General features: G+C 60.5%; 3 protein-coding genes across 3 annotated transcripts; 2 read left to right on the forward strand and 1 right to left on the reverse strand.

Moving 5' to 3' along the window:
* Positions 1 to 120: 120 nt before the first annotated feature.
* On the reverse strand, positions 121 to 6,617 carry TCHP (trichoplein keratin filament binding). Its single transcript, XM_030460670.1, has 14 exons — positions 6,417 to 6,617; positions 5,803 to 5,935; positions 5,397 to 5,706; positions 5,094 to 5,298; positions 4,962 to 5,018; positions 4,442 to 4,510; positions 4,188 to 4,361; positions 3,594 to 3,706; positions 2,931 to 2,997; positions 2,495 to 2,667; positions 1,852 to 1,933; positions 1,498 to 1,683; positions 1,275 to 1,418; positions 121 to 742 (listed from the first exon to the last, which is right to left on the reverse strand). The coding sequence occupies exons 1-14, from the start codon at positions 6,615 to 6,617 to the stop codon at positions 710 to 712; spliced, it is 1,947 nt and encodes a 648-aa protein (XP_030316530.1). The 3' UTR covers positions 121 to 709.
* On the forward strand, positions 6,546 to 8,939 carry GLTP (glycolipid transfer protein). Its single transcript, XM_030460917.1, has 5 exons — positions 6,546 to 6,718; positions 7,314 to 7,375; positions 7,556 to 7,689; positions 7,853 to 8,003; positions 8,235 to 8,939. The coding sequence occupies exons 1-5, from the start codon at positions 6,616 to 6,618 to the stop codon at positions 8,415 to 8,417; spliced, it is 633 nt and encodes a 210-aa protein (XP_030316777.1). The 5' UTR covers positions 6,546 to 6,615; the 3' UTR covers positions 8,418 to 8,939.
* An 866-nt stretch (positions 8,940 to 9,805) lies between these two features.
* On the forward strand, positions 9,806 to 18,382 carry TRPV4 (transient receptor potential cation channel subfamily V member 4). Its single transcript, XM_030460871.1, is given in 17 exon segments — positions 9,806 to 9,869; positions 12,148 to 12,566; positions 13,475 to 13,647; positions 13,861 to 14,013; positions 14,146 to 14,286; positions 14,735 to 15,033; positions 15,488 to 15,667; positions 15,745 to 15,903; positions 16,007 to 16,099; positions 16,245 to 16,318; positions 16,428 to 16,593; positions 16,797 to 16,863; positions 16,940 to 17,121; positions 17,123 to 17,257; positions 17,367 to 17,494; positions 17,649 to 17,770; positions 17,890 to 18,382. Coding segments are annotated over 16 exon segments (2,556 nt in total). The 5' UTR covers positions 9,806 to 9,869; positions 12,148 to 12,198; the 3' UTR covers positions 18,006 to 18,382.
* Positions 18,383 to 18,711: the final 329 nt, after the last annotated feature.

Genomic DNA, 18,711 nt, shown 5'->3' on the forward strand with positions numbered 1-18,711 from the left:
GGCCACAGGAGCTGCTGCATGGGGACTCACTGTAAGCTGGAACCACCAACCTTAACAGCAAGGAGTCAAGAGCAATCATTATCTGAATTTCCCCTCCTTTTGTTGCAGCAGTTTGTTAAGGTAAAAGAAACAAATGGTTGTTCATGTTGAAATTGTTCATTATTTATGAAACAGGTTAAAAAAAAAAAAAAAAAAGCACTTAATGGAGTCTTGAGCACCTTCTGGGGAGGAACTGGACAGGTCAGGAACTGCTGGATTTGCAGTGGGGTATGAATTAAGTCCTGGAAGCCACCTGGGCACCCCCTGTGTCTGCAGAGTTGGGGTCTGACACCTGCCCAGCAGCCACAGCACGTCCTGGGTTGCAGTTCCCACCCCCCAGGGGGCACAGAGCCTTTCCTGGTGCAGATCCCAGGGCTTTGGTCAGTGGCTCTGCTGCCCTGGTGCAGCATGTCCTAGAATACAACATCCCAGCTCTGCAGCTGGAGCAGTGAAGCAGCTCAGGCCTCTGAGGATGCTCAACCCTCTGCATCCACAGCCAGCAGAAAGTTGTTCCTGGGTTTAGCTGGGTCACAAGTAAATATTTTCAGAAATCTGGGTGTCTGTGCCATTATGGGCTGTTCCAAAGACACTGTTATTTCAGGAGTTCCTTGATTCTTCAGTCTGCAGCTGCATTTAGTGCTTGTTCCTCAGGTGCACAGGACTGCAGTCCTCAGGTCCAGGCTGCTCTGGGGTAACTGTAGAGCTAAGGAGGGCAAAACACAAAGATTATAACCACTGCAGAGGCTCTGCACCTGCACTGCTCAGCAGGCAGCTTGGGAGAGTTCAGAACAGCCTCCAGGGAAAGGCATATTAAAAGCTGATACTCTAGGGGAGTTTCATTTCCTTCCAGCTTTCTCTGACTTGAGGAACCCCTGGGCAATACATGACAGAGCTGACTGACTGCAGAGTTTGGTGTGAAAAATCTGATCTGCTGGGCACCTGGCTTGGAGCAGCTGGTTCAGTGCAGGTTTTTAGAGCCAGGGAAAGCATCCAGGAGATGGGAAGCCAGTGAGCAGTTGAGAGGTGCTGTACCAACTGCACCAGTGCAGATAATGCCAGAAATTAGAACATTGGGGCAGCAGCAACAAAAATTACAAATTGGGACAGAAAGCATCAGTATCAGCAAAAGCAAGTTACATGAAAGAATGATGGAGCTCGGTTAGAAATAGCCCCGGGGGAAGGAGGGGGAGAGAAGTGAGGACAGTGTGATTGTCACCCGTGTCCCCAACCCTTACCCTGCTGCGGTGCCCCCTCTCTGCCATGTGCCCGGCCTCCTGCCGCACCAGCTCCTCCCAGCGCTGCCGGGCTGCCCGCTCCTCTGCCTCCTCCTCCCTCTGACGCTGCAGCTCCTCACATTCCCGTGCCCGGCGCTCCGACAGCTGGAAAAGGAGGAGACGGAGCTGTCAGAGGGAGAGGGAGCCCGGAGCCAGGCGGCTGGGCTGGGGGAAGCTGCTCTACCTGTGCCTCCAGCTCCTGCCTGCGGGCTGTCTTCAGCTCCTCCTCCTGCTCCCTCTCTTTCCTCCTCTGCTCTTTTGCCTCTTCCAGTTCTCTGATCAGCTCCTCTCGGTACTTTATGGACTCCTCCTGAGCTCTTCTGTTCAACTCCATCTTCTCCTGGATCTGGCGCTGTCTCCCTGCAAGGACCTGGGGGGCAGGAGATGAGGCAAGAAAAGGCTCAGCCTGAGGAGCACAACTGAGGAAACTGCAGTGCACACAGTTAAACAATCCTCAAAAATTAAAAAAAAAAGCATCAGACAAGCAGAAAACTTCTGCCCTAATGCTCTGAGGGTCACAGCTGAACAATGGCTTCACCTCAGTCATCAGGCGATCTCTGGCCTTCTTCTCCCTTTCCCATTCTTCTTCCCTTTTCTCCCACACTTTTTTAGCTTCTTCTCTAAAGGAGAGAGGAAGAATTATCTCTGAGGTTACTACTTACAGTTAAACCCCCTCTGTGTTCTCCATGGGGGTAGATGAGCTGCCCTGTGCATTAAAGGAGCTCTCAGGTTTGTTTTCCCCTGTGCTCCTGGGCAGGCAGCACATCCACCCCCACTGTGCTGTGTCAGAGAACAGCTCTGCTGAAAAGCTGAAGAGTTCACAGATCTTCCCCCTGCAACAAAACCTTTAACTAAAACATGGTGGTGATGTGTACTGGTGAGGATGCTCTGCACTGGGGGGAGCGTGAGGTGAAGCTGAGGCAGCTTTTATCTACAAGCTCTGAGACACAAAAGGAAACAAAATGGGTGGTTTTGGGGTCACTTAGACTAAACCCCTCCGTGGTGCTAGCACATGGAATGAGCAGGCAGAGCTCACTGCTGCACTGCTGCTGGAACTGCCCAGCCAACCAGCCACTGCTTCTAACACCCACTCCCAACAACTAAACGTGAATTCCAGCCAGGCAGAGACATCCAGCACACACACACACACACACACACACACACACACAGATGATGCTCACTTAAAAATAGTCTGGAGCTGAGCCTCCCTCTCCTTCTCCAGCTGGAGCTGTTCCTCAATGACACTTTTCATCCAGGCAGCATCAGCCACAGCTCGCTCTCTCCGCGCACACCGGCGCTGCTGCTCCTCATCTTCCTTCTCCAGGAGGGACAACAAGATCTGCCTGTCTGCCTCCTGCAGGAAAAACACAAGATGAACACCTATCCAGCAGCCTTCCAGCCCAGACACGGGGCTGCTCTCTACAAATCACTGGTGACACCCAAGGGGGTGCTCAGTCGGCTGCCTTCCCCGTGATCTTTTTGCTGCAGAAGCTGGAAGGGGTTTCCTGACTGATCATCCACAGGCAGCAGAGGCAGATGCACAAAGAAAACACCAAGAACAAGTTTCCTCAGCACACAGTGTCCAGAACATTGAAATCAGGGGGTGCTTTCTCTTACCAGCTCCTGTTGGATCTGCTGGGCTCGTCTCTGGAGCTGCACATCACACTGATGCTTCAAAAAACGCCTGAAGGAGGAAAAACAGGAAATACTGAAACTGACTCTGATGCTTGAGGATGTACACCAGCACTCAGAAAGTACACCAGCACTCAGAAAGTACACCAGCACTCAAAGTACACCAGCACTCAAAGTACACCAGCACTCAAAGTACACCAGCACTCAAAGTACACCAGCACTCAGAAAGTACACCAGCACTCAAAGTACACCAGCACTCAAAGTACACCAGCACTCAAAGTACACCAGCACTCAGAAAGTACACCAGCACTCAAAGTACACCAGCACTCAAAGTACACCAGCACTCAAAGTACACCAGCACTCAAAGTACACCAGCACTCAAAGTACACCAGCACTCAAAGTACACCAGCACTCAGAAAGTACACCTATAGCAACCTAATGTGTGGGCAACAGAGGCACCTGCTACCACCAACACCAACCAAAGGCAGGACTGCATCAGATATCATTGTTCATTGGCTGCTCTGGGTGCTTCCACCAAAAAATAAATATTTACAGCCCAACCCAGTTCCCTGGAACACCTGGAACACCTGTGAGTGCTGACAGAGGGACAGTCAGTCCTGCTGAAACAACCTCCACTCTCTCTCATACCCAAGCTCTTTCTTCTTCCGCTGCTCTTCCATTTTTTTCCTTTCTTCCTCCAAGTTCTCCAGCTCCCACTGCTGCTTTAATAAATTCTCTTGTTCTTTTTTCAGCTTTCTTGCCTACAAGGAAACAGCAACCACCAAGGAAGAATATATATCTATATATATATATATATATAAGCTTTGTACCCAAGCTTGTACCTTGTTCTTCTCCCCTGCAAGCAGCCCAAACCCTCCTTGCAGCAAATCTTCCACATTTAATTTGTGGCTCACAGCACAAGGGACACCGTGAGGAGCCCCAGCAGACAAAGCCTCTGACCTAAACCTGTCACACAAGTTCCTGCAAACCTTTTTCTCAGCTGGTACAGCACAAAAATAGTGCTTGTATTTCAAGGGCAGCAAGTAAAAGGTACTAGAATGCAGGGAACATGCCAGTGTTCAGGGGAGAGGTTTACATTGCTCCCAGGAATTAAGTGACAGGTAAACTTTGTTCCAGACCTAATCTAGTGGAAAGCTGGAGGGAAGAGCTCAGGTCAGTGCTGCTGAATTCCCAAGGGAAACAATGAATTTCCTTCTCAGTTGAGAAGAAACTGAAGATTACCTCTGTCTCCTGTAACTTCAGCTCTTCCATTTGCTGCAGCAGCCTCTCTGCTTGCTTCTTCTCTTCCACCCGACGTTTCTCTTCCTCTTGTCTCATTCTCTCCAGTGCTTCCCTTCGAGCAGTTTCATATTCATTTTCATAACGTTTTTTCTCTTCAAGTTCAGTTTTTTCTTGCTTCCCCAGCCCAAAGAACACACAGTGTTTAAGGTGAGGTGCAAACAACCACCAGGATCCCCAGGACTACCCCCACATACCTTGTTTTTCTGCATTATCTGATCACCCCAAGCCTCCACCACGTGCTTCTGGTGCAGCTCCGACTCCACCTGTGGGTGACAACAGATGCCACAAGCGCCAGAGCCTCCCCTGTCCCCTGGGATCCTCTCTAGAGCTCCTCCCGGCCCAGCTGCAGCCCTGCAGGATTTGCCTCTGCAGGGGGGAGCTCGTTTGGTGCCCACCAGCTCTGGGAAACATTAGGGTGACACTGGAGCTCAGAGCAGCAGATGGGCACAATAAAGGACGAGGAAGCACCAGGCACAGGGCAGGTTCAGCTTTAAAAAGCAGCAGGGACAGTTGTATGATGGGCACTGAGAACACGTTTGTGACTGGTTTAGAAAACATCCCAACTCTGAGGGGGCTTCTTACACGTTTTTCTTTGCCTTTTACTTACCAGAACTTAGGGCTCTCGAATGACACCCGCAGATACACGGTGATCATGGTGTTACAAACGGATTAATAACCCACCCAGCAGCAGGGACAACCCGGGCAGCACCTCACCTCCCGCAGCTCCGCGGTGTTTCTCCTCCAGCGCTCGTACAGCAGCTGCTCCGCCACCTGGAAACGAAGTTTGGGTCCTATCAGAACCCTGCAGCCCCCAGCGCTGGCAGCCCGCGGCCCTTCCCTCCTCACCTTCCTCCTCCGCTCCTCCCGCCCGGCCCGCAGCTCCTCGCTCCGCTGCCGCATCCCGCCCAGCTCGGTGCCGCCGTCCCGCCGCAGCTCCCGCAGCTCCCCCGCCAGCGCCTCCCGCTCCTCACCCAGCAGCTGCCGCAGTCTCGACCTCCGCTCCTCCAGCCGCGCCGCCGCCTCCTCCGCCTCCCGTCGCACCGCCGCCGGGCTGCGGGCGATACACCACGGGGAGCGATCACCGAACCCCCCGACCCGACCCGGTCCTGCGCGGCCTCCCCGTCCTGAACCCCGCGGCCCGGCCGCTACCTGGGTTTCGGGAGGGCTCTGGGCTCGCTCCACCGCGCTTGCTGGTAGCAGTAAACGGCGTCCCGGGCGAAGGAGCGGCTGGCCCGCTCCCACTGCTGCCGGCTCCGTGTCTCCAGCTCCCGGCGCCGTTCTGCGGCCCAGCGCTCCGGGGCCCAGCCCCGCGCCATCGCCCGCCGCCCGCACCCAACGGCCGGCGCCATGGCAACGCTACGGGAGCCGCCGAGGGACACGATGCGCAGAGCTCCGCGGGACGGGGGAGGGCAGACGGGCCGGACCGGGCCGGGCCGGGTCGGGTCGGGTCGGGTCAAGGCTGGGGTGTTTGTTACGCTGTAAATATTTCAGGCGGGTTCAAGGTTTCTGCTTGCTGGCAGCACCCGCGCCACCGCGTCTTGTGCCAAACCCCAACCTGAGCCGGGATGAGCGCCGGGCACCGGCTGGGAGGAGGAGGAGGATGCGGCGGCTGCCTCAGTTGTGCCCCCGCTGGGGACAGGCGGCTCCCGGCTCCCTCCTCCTCCCTCGGTATCACCCCCCGACCCGTTCTTCCGGACAAGCCGGTAAAAACACCGGGACTGGGGCTCCGTCACCGGCAGCTCCCGGCGGAGCCTCCCGCCCTCCCCGCTCCCTCTGCGGGAGGTGCCCTGACCCCCCGGCCCTTCCCGGAGGTGTTAATTAATCGCTCCCCGTTCAGGCCGCTTTGTTTTCGCAGCCGAGGCAGGGAAGGAGACGCCAGCCCCGCTAGCTGCTCCCTATCAAAGATTAATTACTCTCCCCTCAATAATTAACAGCCGCCCTCCAGGAGCGCCGGGCTGGGAGGGGCTGACAGGCGCTGGGGGTTTACGGGGCTGCTCCGGTTCCTCCCTAAACAGGGCCCGGGACACGCCAGGACCGAACCGCTCTGCCCGGAGCAGGGGCAGAACCGGGCCGGGCGGTACCGGGGGCTCCTGCGGCGGCCGAACCGGCCGGGACCGGGCTGGGGGTACCGGGACCGGGCTGAGGGTACCGGGACCGGGCTGGGGGTACCGGGACCACGGGGGCTCCGAGTGGAGCAGAGGCCCCGCCCAAATCTCCGCCCCCGCTCTCTGATTGGCTGTCGGGACGTGGGTGCTGCGCGGCCATTGGTGGGAGCGGCGGGGGCGTGGCGCGGGGGCAGCGCGCTGCCGGGTCTGGCTCCGGGCCGCTCTGGTTGCGGTGCCGGTACCGGAGCGGAGCGGGCCGGGTCATGGCGCTGCTGCTGGAGCACGAGTTCAAGCCGCTGCCGGCAGACAAGCAGATCGAGACGCTGCCCTTCCTGGAAGCCGTGGCCCATCTGCCGCCCTTCTTCGGTGAGACCGGGCGGGCCGGCGGCGGGGGCGGGAGCTGCGGCAGTGCCCGGCCCGGTACCGGCCTCGCCGCCGCGCCCAGCCGTGGCCGTCTGCGGGCAGAGGGCTGGGCCGCGTGGCGCCTGCCCGGTTCCGGGTGCTCGCTCCTTCGGTTCTGGGTCGTGCCGCCTCGGTGGGTGCTCACCCCCGGGCCCGGCTGGTCCTCGCCCCGGTGCCCGATGCCCCCCGGGAAAGGCGCATGATGGGGCGGGGGTTGCATCACGGTCCTGTCAAACCTGCTGAGCAGCCTCGTTGGGAAACATCCCACTGGTCCCACGCCCCGGCAGAACCACCGGGACCCGGCCACGTCCCCCGGGACACCCCGGCCAGAGGCATCACTGAGGACAGCCAGCTCCCGGGGGTCCCCCCTCACCCCGTGTCGGGCCCGCGGGTGATGGGTGTCGGCGTGGCCACCCTCGTGCCACCAATGTCACCAATGTCACCCACTGTGTGACAGCCCCGTGAGCCTTGGATATGGTTAAGGTGACACCCGTTGGGGACAGCTCGGGGTTTTGGGGTGTCTGCTGCGCCCCATCATCCTCCCTCCCTCTTCCCACAGATTGCCTGGGGACTCCCATCGTCTACTCACCAGTCAAAGCAGACCTGACTGGGAATATCAAGGTAGGAATGGGGACAGGGGAGCTTGGAGGGGGTGAAGCCCTGGATGGAATCACTGTAGGGTTGGAGAGAGAAGAGATGGAGGTGTTCAGCTTCCCCTGGGAGCTTTGGAGCTCAGCAGTGGTTCTTTTGGGGTGCCACTGTCCCCCCGGGAGCCAACCCCCTCCTTCTCTGCCCTCTCAGAAAATCCGTGCTGTTTATGACTCCAACCCCACCAAGTTCAAAACGCTGCAGAACATCCTGGAGGTGGAGAAGGAGGTGCATGGCTCGGCCTGGCCCAAGACAGGAGCCACGCTGGCTCTGATGTGGTTGAAAAGGTGATTTGGTGGCAGCAGGGGCTGCTCGAGGTGGTGTCCTGGCACATGGGGAACTCAGAGCACCACCCAGAGGCTGCTGAGTTTTGGGTTGGGTTTGGGTTTTTTTGAGGGGTCTGGATGTGCCATCTTCAGGGCACCCCCAGCACCTCTTCTCTTCTCCCAGGGGTCTGAAGTTCATGCTGGTGTTGCTGCAGAGCATCTCGGATGGGGAGAGGGATGAGGAGCATCCCAACCTCATCCGGGTCAACGCCATCAAGGCCTACGAGATCTCCCTGAAGAAATACCATGGCTGGATGCTGCAGAAGCTCTTCACGGTGAGAATTCATGAGGTTTCCAGAGGAAAACCCAGAAATTAAGGGCTTGCACAAGCTGCTGATGTATCCTCAAGGTTGTTCCTGGGGCCTGCAAGCATCCAGAGACGTCCCGAACGGGACGCCTCGGGGTCTCTGGATGCTTGCAGGCCCCCAAGAATAACCCAAACTAGAATCCTACACATGGAACTTTGGGTTTGTAGGAGCCTTACATCTTCTTCTCCTGTTTTATAGGGCTCGGTCTATGCTCTTCCCTACAAATCAGATTTGCTGAAGGCCTTAGAGAAGGGGAAAGAAGTCAAAGAGGAGGAGAGCATCGAGAAAATCCATCAGTTTCTCGCACGGGCCACCCCCATCCTGGATGCCATTTATGAGATGTACACCAGGATGAATGCTGAGCTGAGCTACAAAGCCTAAAGCTTGAGAGAAAGGGTGACAAGTGCTGCTGGTGTCTTCATCACCAAGTCTGGGCTGGATCTGCCGTGGATAACCTGTTTTCTTAAAAAAAAAAATACACCTCTACTAGGGTTTTTATGGAGAATATGGCAATAAACCAATTATACCCCACCTCACCTTAGGATTGCCCAAGTACTAAAGAGGAAAAACGAGTGTTTCCAGTCCTAACCACGTGGCATGAAGTGAGGCTGATGGCTCTGTGGGACTCCAGGACCTCCCCTGCTCCTGGTCCTCCTTCCCCCGGGTGAGCAACCCCCCCCAAATGATGCTATTTGAGCATTGAGGACACAGTGACTTTGACCCCAACTCCCTCAGCGTGGGACCCAGACCCCTCAGCCAGGGAGGGGGGGCTGGAGCTGGGGGTCTGTCCCGACATGGTGGTCGTGGAAACCTTTGCCTTATCAACCACTGCCTTATCAACGGTGCTGCCGAGCCCCGCGCTGGCGGGGTGGGGAAGCAGGAGTTAATAAAACCTGACGGTAACCTCAGCCTGGGTGACTCTTTTGGGGCTTTTTCCAGGGGATGGGCTCTTTAGGGGGCGGGGAGACGGGCGCTGGGAGGGGGCTGTGTTGAGGAGGGTTTTTCAAAGCTGTTTCTAGGGGGATGTGTTTTGGAGATGGTGTTTTGGGGTGGTTTTTCCCTGGGGGGCTTGTTTGTAGGAGGTTTTTTTTTTTTTTAAGGCTGTTTTAAGGAGGGTGTTTTGGGGGTTGTTGCTGTGGGGTGGGAGATCTGGGGGGCTTTTTCTGAGGAGAGTTTTTGGGGCTGTTCCTGGTAGGGGGCTGTTTCAGGGAGGTTGTTCTAGGGGGTTGTTTTGGGGGATTCTTTTCAGGAGGATGTTTCAAGGGGGTTGTTTCGGGAGGGTATTTTGGGGCTTGTTTTTTTGGAGGGTTTTTGGGGGGCTGTGCCTGGGGAGGGCTTTTTCCAGAGCAGGTGTTTTGAGGCTTGTTCCTAGGGGGGCTGTTTTGGGAAGGGAGACTTGGAAGGGCTTTTCCCAGCGGGGCTGGTATTAGAGCTGCTCCTTGTGGGGGGTGTTTCAAGGGGGTTATTTTGGGGGTTTGGTTTTGGGAATCGTTGAGGGGAAGCTGTTTCGGGGCTGTTCCTGGCAGGGGGCTGTTTCGGGGATGGTGTTTCTAGGCTGGTTCAGAGGAGGTGTTTGGGGAGGTTGTTCCCGGGAGGCTGTTTTGGGGAGGGTATTTGGGGGCTCCTTTTTAGAGGCTGTTTCGGGGGGGGCTGTTCCTGGGTCGGGACACCGTTCCCCAGGGTTGCACCGGGGCTGCCGGGACCTTGCCGGTCCCGAGGGGGGGGAAGCGGGGAGGGTGGGTCCGGGGCCAGGGAGGGGCCGCGCTCCGGGACGGGCCCCGCGGCGACTCAGCGGCGCCGGAGCCTGCGGGACCCTCGGCGGGACGAGCCACGGTACGGAGCGGGGGGCAGGGGGGTCCTGGGGTAACGGGGGACGGCCCGGCCGTGGCGGTGGCCGGGACGGAGTCCCTGGGGCAGGGGATGGAGCCCCCCGGGTGAGGACAGGGCTGCGGATGTGCTGACCCCCGTGGGTTCCCGCGGCACCGGGGGGTCCTCCGGTTCGGGGGCTCAGCGCTCCGAGGGTGAGACGCCGGGTGCGGTGCCACGGGGGGCTTTGGGGAAGGGGCTGGTAAAGGCTTTGAAGTTCACGCGTTGAACCAGGCGGAGTTTGTGGCTCTCGCCCAGGTGAGCGCGGGCCCGGAGGGGGATTTATTTTGGAAGCGGGGTGGTTCCCTCCGGATGAGCCTTTCCACCTGAACGCGGTGTGGGTGCAGTGATTCACTCCTACCCGGAACCCTCCGCGCTGTCGTTTGAGGAACACTTTGATGTGGCAGAGCCTGTGCCACCCCTACTGGGGCACCCTCCCTGCCACCCGCCCCACGTGTCCCCGTGGCACTGTCTGCGGGGGGCTGGAGTGGGGACTAACTGGGGATACTGGTCTGGCTGGGAGGTGACTTGGTGGGAAGAGGTGGGAGCACAGGTGAGGGAGCGGGTGGGAGGTTTGAGTTGGATGCAGGAGCCAGGGCTGTGCTGGCACAGGGAGCTGCACCTTGACTCATTTCTTCCATGGGGTAAGGAAGGCTGAAAAGCAAAAACCCAAATAACGAAGGAGCCAAATGAAACCCCACTGACAGCACCTTTCCTGGCAGAGGTGGGGCCCGTGTAGGAGCTCTGGGGCTGATGGCACTGTCTGGTGAGCCCATCGTTGCCAACACCAGCCTCGTGGCCTGGGCACTGGTGGCAGCACTGCCTCCCTGCCCCTCCTTGTCCCCTTGCTTCTGTTCCACATCTCCCCAGGCTCACGAGCATCCCCAGGGCCACTTCTCACCCAGGGGAGTCCCCAGCCCCTTCCTAGAGGGAACAGTGTCCTGTGCTGGTGGCTCCTTCGTTCTGCCCTGGCCTATGGTGACATGTTTGGGCTTTTTTTCCCCTACAGCTGGGTGCCTGGGACCCCCCTCTTCTCCATCAATCGTGCCGGGGCCCGTGTTTGCCCGAGGTCAGGGTGTGGGACCCGTGGGCTTTGGCAGGTGCTTGTGGAATTTCTTGCAGTGAGGATGGTGGCAGGGAAGTCATCAACAGGGAGAAACCACCTCGGTTCTGTGGCTTGTCCCGTGTCCCCCAAGGCAGTGGGGAGGAGGGGAACACTGCCCTAAGTTCCCCCCTCTGCAGCAGGACTTGGGGGCTGTTTGCAGCCCTCATCCCCTGCACCCATGGGAGCACCCTGGGTCCCCACCGTGGGGCTGCCATGGGACACGCTGCCTAATTAGGAGGACATTGCCCAGCAGAGAGCCCTGCCTGCCATTATGGCTTGTTGTACAAAGCTGCAACCCTGCAGAAAATGACATGTTTCCCTCGCTGCTTTTTCTGTCCCGGGATCCACAGGGAGGGCTGAGCTCCCCGGAGGCAGGGGCTGGGCTGAGCCTTCCCACTGAGAGATTTTGTAGAAAAACGGGCTGGGGGACAGCCCGGGGTCACTCACCTGCCTGTCCTTGCTGCTGCTCCTGGCAGGCAGGACATGGTGATGCCCTTCGGGGCTTTGCTTTGCTCTCCAACGTGGGCAGTGCAGCAGTTCTGCAGCCCCATCTCCCTCTGGGAATGCTAAACCCGTAATTTCTTGTCCCAACCACTGCTCCTGCCCTCTGGCGGGTTGTGGCCCCCCTGTGCCATGTCTGAACCCCTCCTGGTACCCAGCGTGGCCCTGCTGGCACCGAGGGCACCCAGTGCCAAATCCCCCCATGACGCCGAGACTGTGGGATCAGCGGGCATTGGTGACCAGCCCTGGTGCTGCTCCCAGCTCCGCTGCCGTGGCAGCTTCCCAGCTTTTCCCTGGTCATGGGGAGTATCCCAGGAATGTTTTCTTTGCTCGGGAGGCAGATGGGAGCGCACAGGGTCTGCTCTGTGCCCTGTCCTGGGCTGCACCCAGGCTGACCACAGCGGGGAGAGGCAGCGGGGCCGGGCTCGCCCTCCCCATTGCTGGCTTTGAAGCTGGGAACGCTGCAGCCCGGTCAGGGGGCTCTGCAGAGGTGAGGGGGTCCCCACGGCCGGGCAGGTGGGTAGCGAGGAGACCAGGGGCTGTGGGGGGGCCCCAACCAGTGCTGGGGTCAGGAGCGATGGGAGAGGATGAGGAGGGATGGGGATTATTCGGGGCTGACTTTGGGATTTCCTCTGCCAGGTCTGCGCTGGGAAGGAGCCGGGGGTCTCAGCTGTCCTTCGAGCCGGGAACATGGCAGACGCCGAAGAACCCCCCCGGGGCGATGCCGGGGAGGGTCCGGTGGATGATGGGTCTCTCCAGAACGACTCCTTCCCACTCTCCTCGCTGGCCAACCTGTTCGAGAGCGAGGACGCCTCGTCCCCTGCCGAGGCAGCTCGGGTGCCCCCCGGTGCTGGGGACGGAAAGCAAAACCTCCGCATGAAGTTCCAGGGGGCCTTTCGGAAAGGTGCTCCGAAACCCATGGAGCTGCTGGAAGCCACCATCTACGAATCATCCGTGGTCCCCGCGCCTAAAAAAGCCCCCATGGATTCCCTCTTCGACTACGGCACCTACCGCCACCACCCCAGCGAGAACAAGCGCTGGCGCAGGAGGGTCGTGGAGTGAGTTTGGCGAACCCCGAGGGGGGCCCAGGGTGCAGCCCCCCGGGTGTGGGGGTGCCGGGCAGCGGGGGACAGGGGCAGAACCTCCCGATGGCTCCGCGGGTGGCACTGTGGGGTGCTGCGGGGTGGGGGTGCCATGGGGGGGGTCTGCGGTGCCAGGGGGCCGGGAGCTGCCCCCACCCTCCGTTTGCCGGCGGTGAAAGGAGCTCTGTGCGCCCAGCCGCCCCCCTGGCCGGGCGGGCCCCCGGCTGCCGGCATGAAAGAGCTTTTCAGGAGGGCTCCACCCTCCCCGCTCAGGAAACCGGAGCCGGGGTGGGGGGGGGGCCACAGCCCGTGGCCAGGCACACAATGTCCCTCTGTGCAGGGCACCTGGGGTGGCCGCCGTGGCCCCCACCCACTGTCCCCACCCAGGGGTGCAGCCTGCAGCGGGGTCTCTGGGTGGAGGTGGGTGGGGGGCCGGATGCTGCGGTGCCCCGGACATCCCAGCAGGCGGGAGCCGCCCTCCCTTCTCACCCCCCGCCCCGCTGCCGGTGTCCGGACCTGGCCGGTTGTCCCCAGCCGGTCCCGTCCAGCTTCTCCTGGCTGCTCCGACCGGTCTGATCTCCCCCGTGGCGCTGGAGCGTGGGCCAGACAAGGATTGGGGGAGGGAGTACGGCTTGAGGGGGCACAGCTTGGCTCCCGAAATGCAGGTGGGAGCTGGCAAGGGTGCCACCAGCTCCGCCCCCATGATACTGGGAGGAGGGGATGCTGGGAGCACTGGGGAGGCTGCCCCAACCCCGTGGGTGACCCCGGCTGGGGGGGGTACCCTCTGGTGTGCTTCACTGGTGGCTGAGCATCCTCCAGCTCATTGCACACAGGGGAAACTGAGGCAGCAATTCTGGTCCCCAATGTTGGTGTTTTTCCCACAGGAAGCAGGTGCCAGGGGTGAAGGGACCCGCTCCCAACCCACCCCCCGTCCTCAAGGTCTTCAACAGACCCATCCTCTTTGACATTGTCTCCCGGGGGTCCCCGGATGGCCTGGAGGGGCTCCTCTCCTTCCTCCTGGCCCACAAGAAGCGCCTCACCGATGAGGAGTTCCGAGGTGAGCACTCTGGGACCCCCTGTGGGGCCACCAGTGGTCCCCGTGTGGGGCATGGTGATGCCCAGCCCTGGCACGGGAGGCTGCAGGGTGGAGCATCCAGGGTTTAGATGCCAGGGCTATAGGCAGAGCAGAGCTGTGGGGCTGGGCTGCCCCATGACTTGGGGGGGGGGGGCTCACCTGGGCACCCCCCTCCTCAGAACCCTTTGCTCACAGAGCCCTCCACGGGGAAGACCTGTCTGCCCAAGGCCCTGCTCAACCTCAGCGGGGGCAGGAACGACACCATCCCCCTGCTCCTTGACATCGCCGAGAAAACGGGCAACATGCGGGAGTTCATCAACTCCCCCTTCAGGGATGTCTACTACCGAGGTAGGGGGGACATGGGGACACCACCACCCCCGCTCGGGCCTGGGGAGATCCTGGGAAGGATGCAGGGGATGGTTGGGGACCTGATCAGCGATGTGGTGGGGTCTGAGGGTGTGTGTGTGTGTGTGTGCCCAGGTCAGACAGCTCTGCACATCGCCATCGAGCGCCGCTGCAAGCACTACGTGGAGCTGCTGGTGGAGAAGGGAGCAGATGTCCACGCCCAGGCCCGTGGCCGCTTCTTCCAGCCCAAGGATGAGGGAGGATACTTCTACTTCGGTGAGCAGGGATGGAGCGGGTGGTGGGGAGGGGCTGCGCCTCGGGTGTGTCCCCTCCTCAGGTGTGTCCCCTCCTCGGGTGTGTCCCTGCCTCAGGGGTGTTCCTGCCTCGGGGTTGTCCCTTACTCAGGTGTGTCCCTGTCTCGGGGTTGTCCCTGCCTCGGATGTGGCCCTGCCTGGGGGGTGTCCCCTCCTCGGGTGTGTCCCAGCCTCGGGTGTGTCCCAGCCTCGGGTGTGTCCCAGCCTCGGGGGTGTTCCTGCCTCGGGGGTGTTCCTGCCTCGGGGGTGTCCCAGCCTCGGGGGTGTCCCTGCCTCGGGGGTGTCCCTGCCTCGGGGGTGTTCCTGCCTCGGGGGTGTCCCTTACTTGGGTGTGTCCCTGCCTCAGGGGTGTCCCCAGGATGGGATGAGGGTGTAGAGGACACTGGCTGACACCCTGCTGTCCCCCCCAGGCGAGCTGCCCCTCTCGCTGGCTGCCTGCACCAACCAGCCCCACATCGTGCAGTACCTGACGGAGAACGGGCACAAGCAGGCGGACCTGCGGCGCCAGGACTCCCGCGGCAACACCGTGCTGCACGCCCTGGTGGCCATCGCCGACAACACCCGTGAGAACACCAAGTTTGTCACCAAGATGTACGACCTGCTCCTCGTCAAGTGTGCCAAGCTCTTCCCTGACACCAACCTGGAGACCCTGCTCAACAACGATGGCCTCTCTCCCCTCATGATGGCTGCCAAGACCGGCAAGATCGGGGTAGGGTGACCCTACGGGAAAGCTGGGGAGGGACTTTGGACAAGGACCTGGAGGGATGGGATGAGGGGTGGTGGCTTTAAACTGGCAGAGAAGAGATTGAGGTTGGACACTTGGAATAAATTCTTAGGTGTGAGGGTGCTGAGCCCCTGGCCCAGGTTGCCCCCAGAAGCTGTGGCTGCCCCATCCCTGGCAGTGTCTCAGGGCAGGTTGGATGGGGCTTGGAGCACCTTGGGCTGGTGGGAGGTGTCCCTGCTCGTGGCACTGGTTGATCTTTTAGGTCTCTTCCAACCCAAACCCATCTATGGTTCTCTGATACCTGTACCCCAGGAGCCCTCTGGGCCCCCCCAGGGTGCAGAGGTGTTGAGGTATGCATGGGGATCTCCCCGGGGTGGGGTAGGAGGAGAGTGGGGTGTCCCAAGAAGGCAGGGATCAGATGTGGTTGTGCCTCCTACAGATCTTCCAGCACATCATCCGTCGGGAGATCGTGGATGAGGAAGCCCGGCACCTCTCACGGAAGTTCAAGGATTGGGCCTATGGTCCTGTCTACTCCTCCCTCTACGACCTCTCCTCGCTGGACACCTGTGGGGAGGAGGTGTCCGTGCTGGAGATCCTTGTCTACAACAGCAAAATCGAGGTGTGTGGGGGACAGGAGGGAGTGGGAAGGCCACGAGGTTGGGTCCCCACTGACAGCCCCCACTGGTGTCCCAGCAGAACCGCCACGAGATGTTGGCCGTGGAGCCCATCAACGAGCTGCTGCGTGACAAGTGGCGCAAGTTTGGGGCCGTCTCCTTCTACATCAGCGTCATCTCCTACCTCTGTGCCATGGTCATCTTCACCCTCATCGCCTACTACCGCCCCATGGAAGGCCCGGTGAGTCCCAGGGAGCTGTGGTATGGCCCTGGTAAGGGGGTTTGCCAGGGCTCTGCTTGCCCTTTGTGGGGTGGAGCAGCTCAGCTCTGTCCTTCCCCTGCAGCCCCCCTACCCGTACACCACCACCCTGGACTACCTGCGCCTGGCCGGGGAGATCATCACCCTGCTCACTGGTGTCCTCTTCTTCTTCACAAATGTCAGTACAGCAAGACCCCATCTTCCTTGGGGTCTCCATGTAAGGAGTGACTCGAGGGTGACATCTCTGTGTCCTGGAGGCATCAGCCCCTCCTAGACGCTGTCTCGCTCTCCAGACCCCCTCCAACCTCTCCTTTCTCCCTCAGATCAAAGATCTCTTCATGAAGAAGTGCCCGGGTGTGAACTCCTTCTTCATAGATGGCTCCTTCCAGCTGCTCTAGTACGTGGGGGACTCCAGAGATCTCCCTGAGCCCCATCACCCCGGGCTGCCATGGGAGAGTGTCTGGCAGTGGCTGTCTGGGCACAGCCTGACACCGTTTCTCCTCCAGCTTCATCTACTCAGTGCTGGTGATCGTCACGGCGGGGCTGTACCTGGGGGGTGTTGAAGCCTACCTGGCTGTCATGGTCTTTGCACTGGTGCTGGGCTGGATGAATGCTCTGTACTTCACCCGGGGGCTCAAGCTGACGGGGACCTACAGCATCATGATCCAAAAGGTCTGCTTGGGGTAGGGAGGGTTCTCCTTACCTACTGGGTCTGGTCCTTCTGTGGGTTGCAGCCCAGGAGGGGGCTCCTCCATGCTTCCTTCAGGGTTCCTGAGGCTCCCCTGAGATTCCCTGCTCTCATCCCTGCTGTCCTGTGGTGTGACTCAGGTGCTGTGGTCCAGCACATCTCAGATCTCTCCCTCCATCACTTGCAGATCCTTTTCAAAGACCTTTTCCGCTTCCTCCTGGTCTACCTGCTCTTCATGATTGGCTATGCATCAGGTAGGCAGCTGGCCAGGGGCAGGACGAGCCCCGGGGCAGGCATGGCAGACTCACCAGCCTTTCCCTCCTCCCTCAGCTCTGGTGTCCCTCCTCAACCCGTGTCCCAGCAGTGAAGCCTGTGGTGAGGAGCAGTCCAACTGCACGGTGCCCACCTACCCCTCCTGCCGGGACAGCCAGACCTTCAGCACCTTCCTGCTTGACCTCTTCAAGCTCACCATCGGCATGGGCGACCTGGAGATGCTGGAGAGTGCCAAGTACCCCCGGTGTCTTCATCATCCTGCTCGTCACCTACATCATCCTCACCTTCGTGCTCCTTCTCAACATGCTCATCGCTCTGATGGGTGAGACTGTGGGCCAAGTCTCCAAGGAGAGCAAACACATCTGGAAGCTCCAGGTACCCTCCCCGGGAGCACCCCGAGCTCCGTCAAAGCAGCACCACCTGGGTGAGGGACCCCTGTGCCTCCATCCCCAGGTGGCTGAGGGGTCCCTGGTGTCCCTGGCAGTGGGCAACCACCATCCTGGACATCGAGCGCTCCTTCCCGGTGTTCCTGAGGAGAGCTTTCCGCTCGGGAGAGATGGTGACTGTGGGCAAGGGCACTGATGGAACACCCGACCGTCGCTGGTGCTTCAGGTAGAGGAGGAAGTTCCCTGGGGAGCTGGGGATGGGGAGGAGCATCCCGGGACACCAGCACCGGCTGTTTGCTAACACGGAGCCAGGTTGGTTTGATGCTGAGGGGTGTGGAGGTGCTGCCCTGCCTCTCAGCTGGGTCTGCTCTTCCCTGCAGGGTGGATGAGGTGAACTGGTCCCACTGGAACCAGAATCTGGGCATCATCAGCGAGGACCCGGGCAAGAACGACACCTACCAGTACTACGGCTTCTCCCACACCATGGGACGGCTGCGGAGAGGTGAGGATGTCCCCACGGGCTTGGAGCATCCTGTGGGATGCTTCTCGCAGCCCTGGAGCAGATCTGGGGGCTGGAGGAGCTGCCCCGGGCTCCTCTGAGAGGTCCCACCCCCTCTGCAGATCGGTGGTCCACGGTAGTGCCGCGGGTGGTGGAGCTGAACAAGAGCGGGCAGCCCGAGGAGGTGGTGGTGCCGCTGGCGACGGCACAGGAGCGGGTCAAGAACTCCCCGGTCTAGCTGGGCGGTGCTGGAGCCCACGGACTCTGCCCCAGCCCCTGGCACGGCCAGCGGAACCGCGGACACTGGGCTGGACGGTGCTCGTCTGCTCCTCAGGGATTCGCGCAGCCTCCGGCAGCCGCTGGCCCAGCCTGGACCGAGGGTCCTGGCCCTGCCCCACCGGTGCCGGGGGGCTCCGGCTGGCACAGACGAGCTCCGGCACCGCTGCTTTGCTTTGCCGAACCGGAGCCACCGGCTGGGCCGTGCCGGGAGCCTCTGCCGCGGGCAGGGGGAGGGAGCGCGGCTGCCTCCGCCCCCCGGGACCCGTGGTTTTTGCCGGACGTTTTTGCACAAGATTTATACGTCTATTTATTTAGTAATAAAGACTGACCTGCCCCCTGCCTGCTGGCTGCCACTGGCCGGGGCCGGGACAGCATCCCTGCAGGGGGGGCTTGGGAAGGGAGGCGGCAGGAGCCTGCTGCTCCCTGTGCCATGTTTTGTGCCATGCCATGTGCTGTGCCATGTGCTGGCCAGCCTGGCACAGGCACCCTGGTGGTACAGAGCAGACAGAGGGGCACGGGGCAGAGCCCCCTGTGCCTGCTGCAGGGGCAGTGGTGGGCTCTGGCTGGCTGCAGCTCCCGGTGATGCTGTCCCAGCCTTGAGGTGGGACAGCCTGGGCCTGGCAGCCCCCTGCTCAGCTGGAGGTGCGTGGCCAGCAGTGCAGGGC

Source organism: Calypte anna, chromosome 15 (genome assembly GCF_003957555.1).
Source record: "Calypte anna isolate BGI_N300 chromosome 15, bCalAnn1_v1.p, whole genome shotgun sequence".
Lineage (NCBI taxonomy): Eukaryota > Metazoa > Chordata > Aves > Apodiformes > Trochilidae > Calypte > Calypte anna.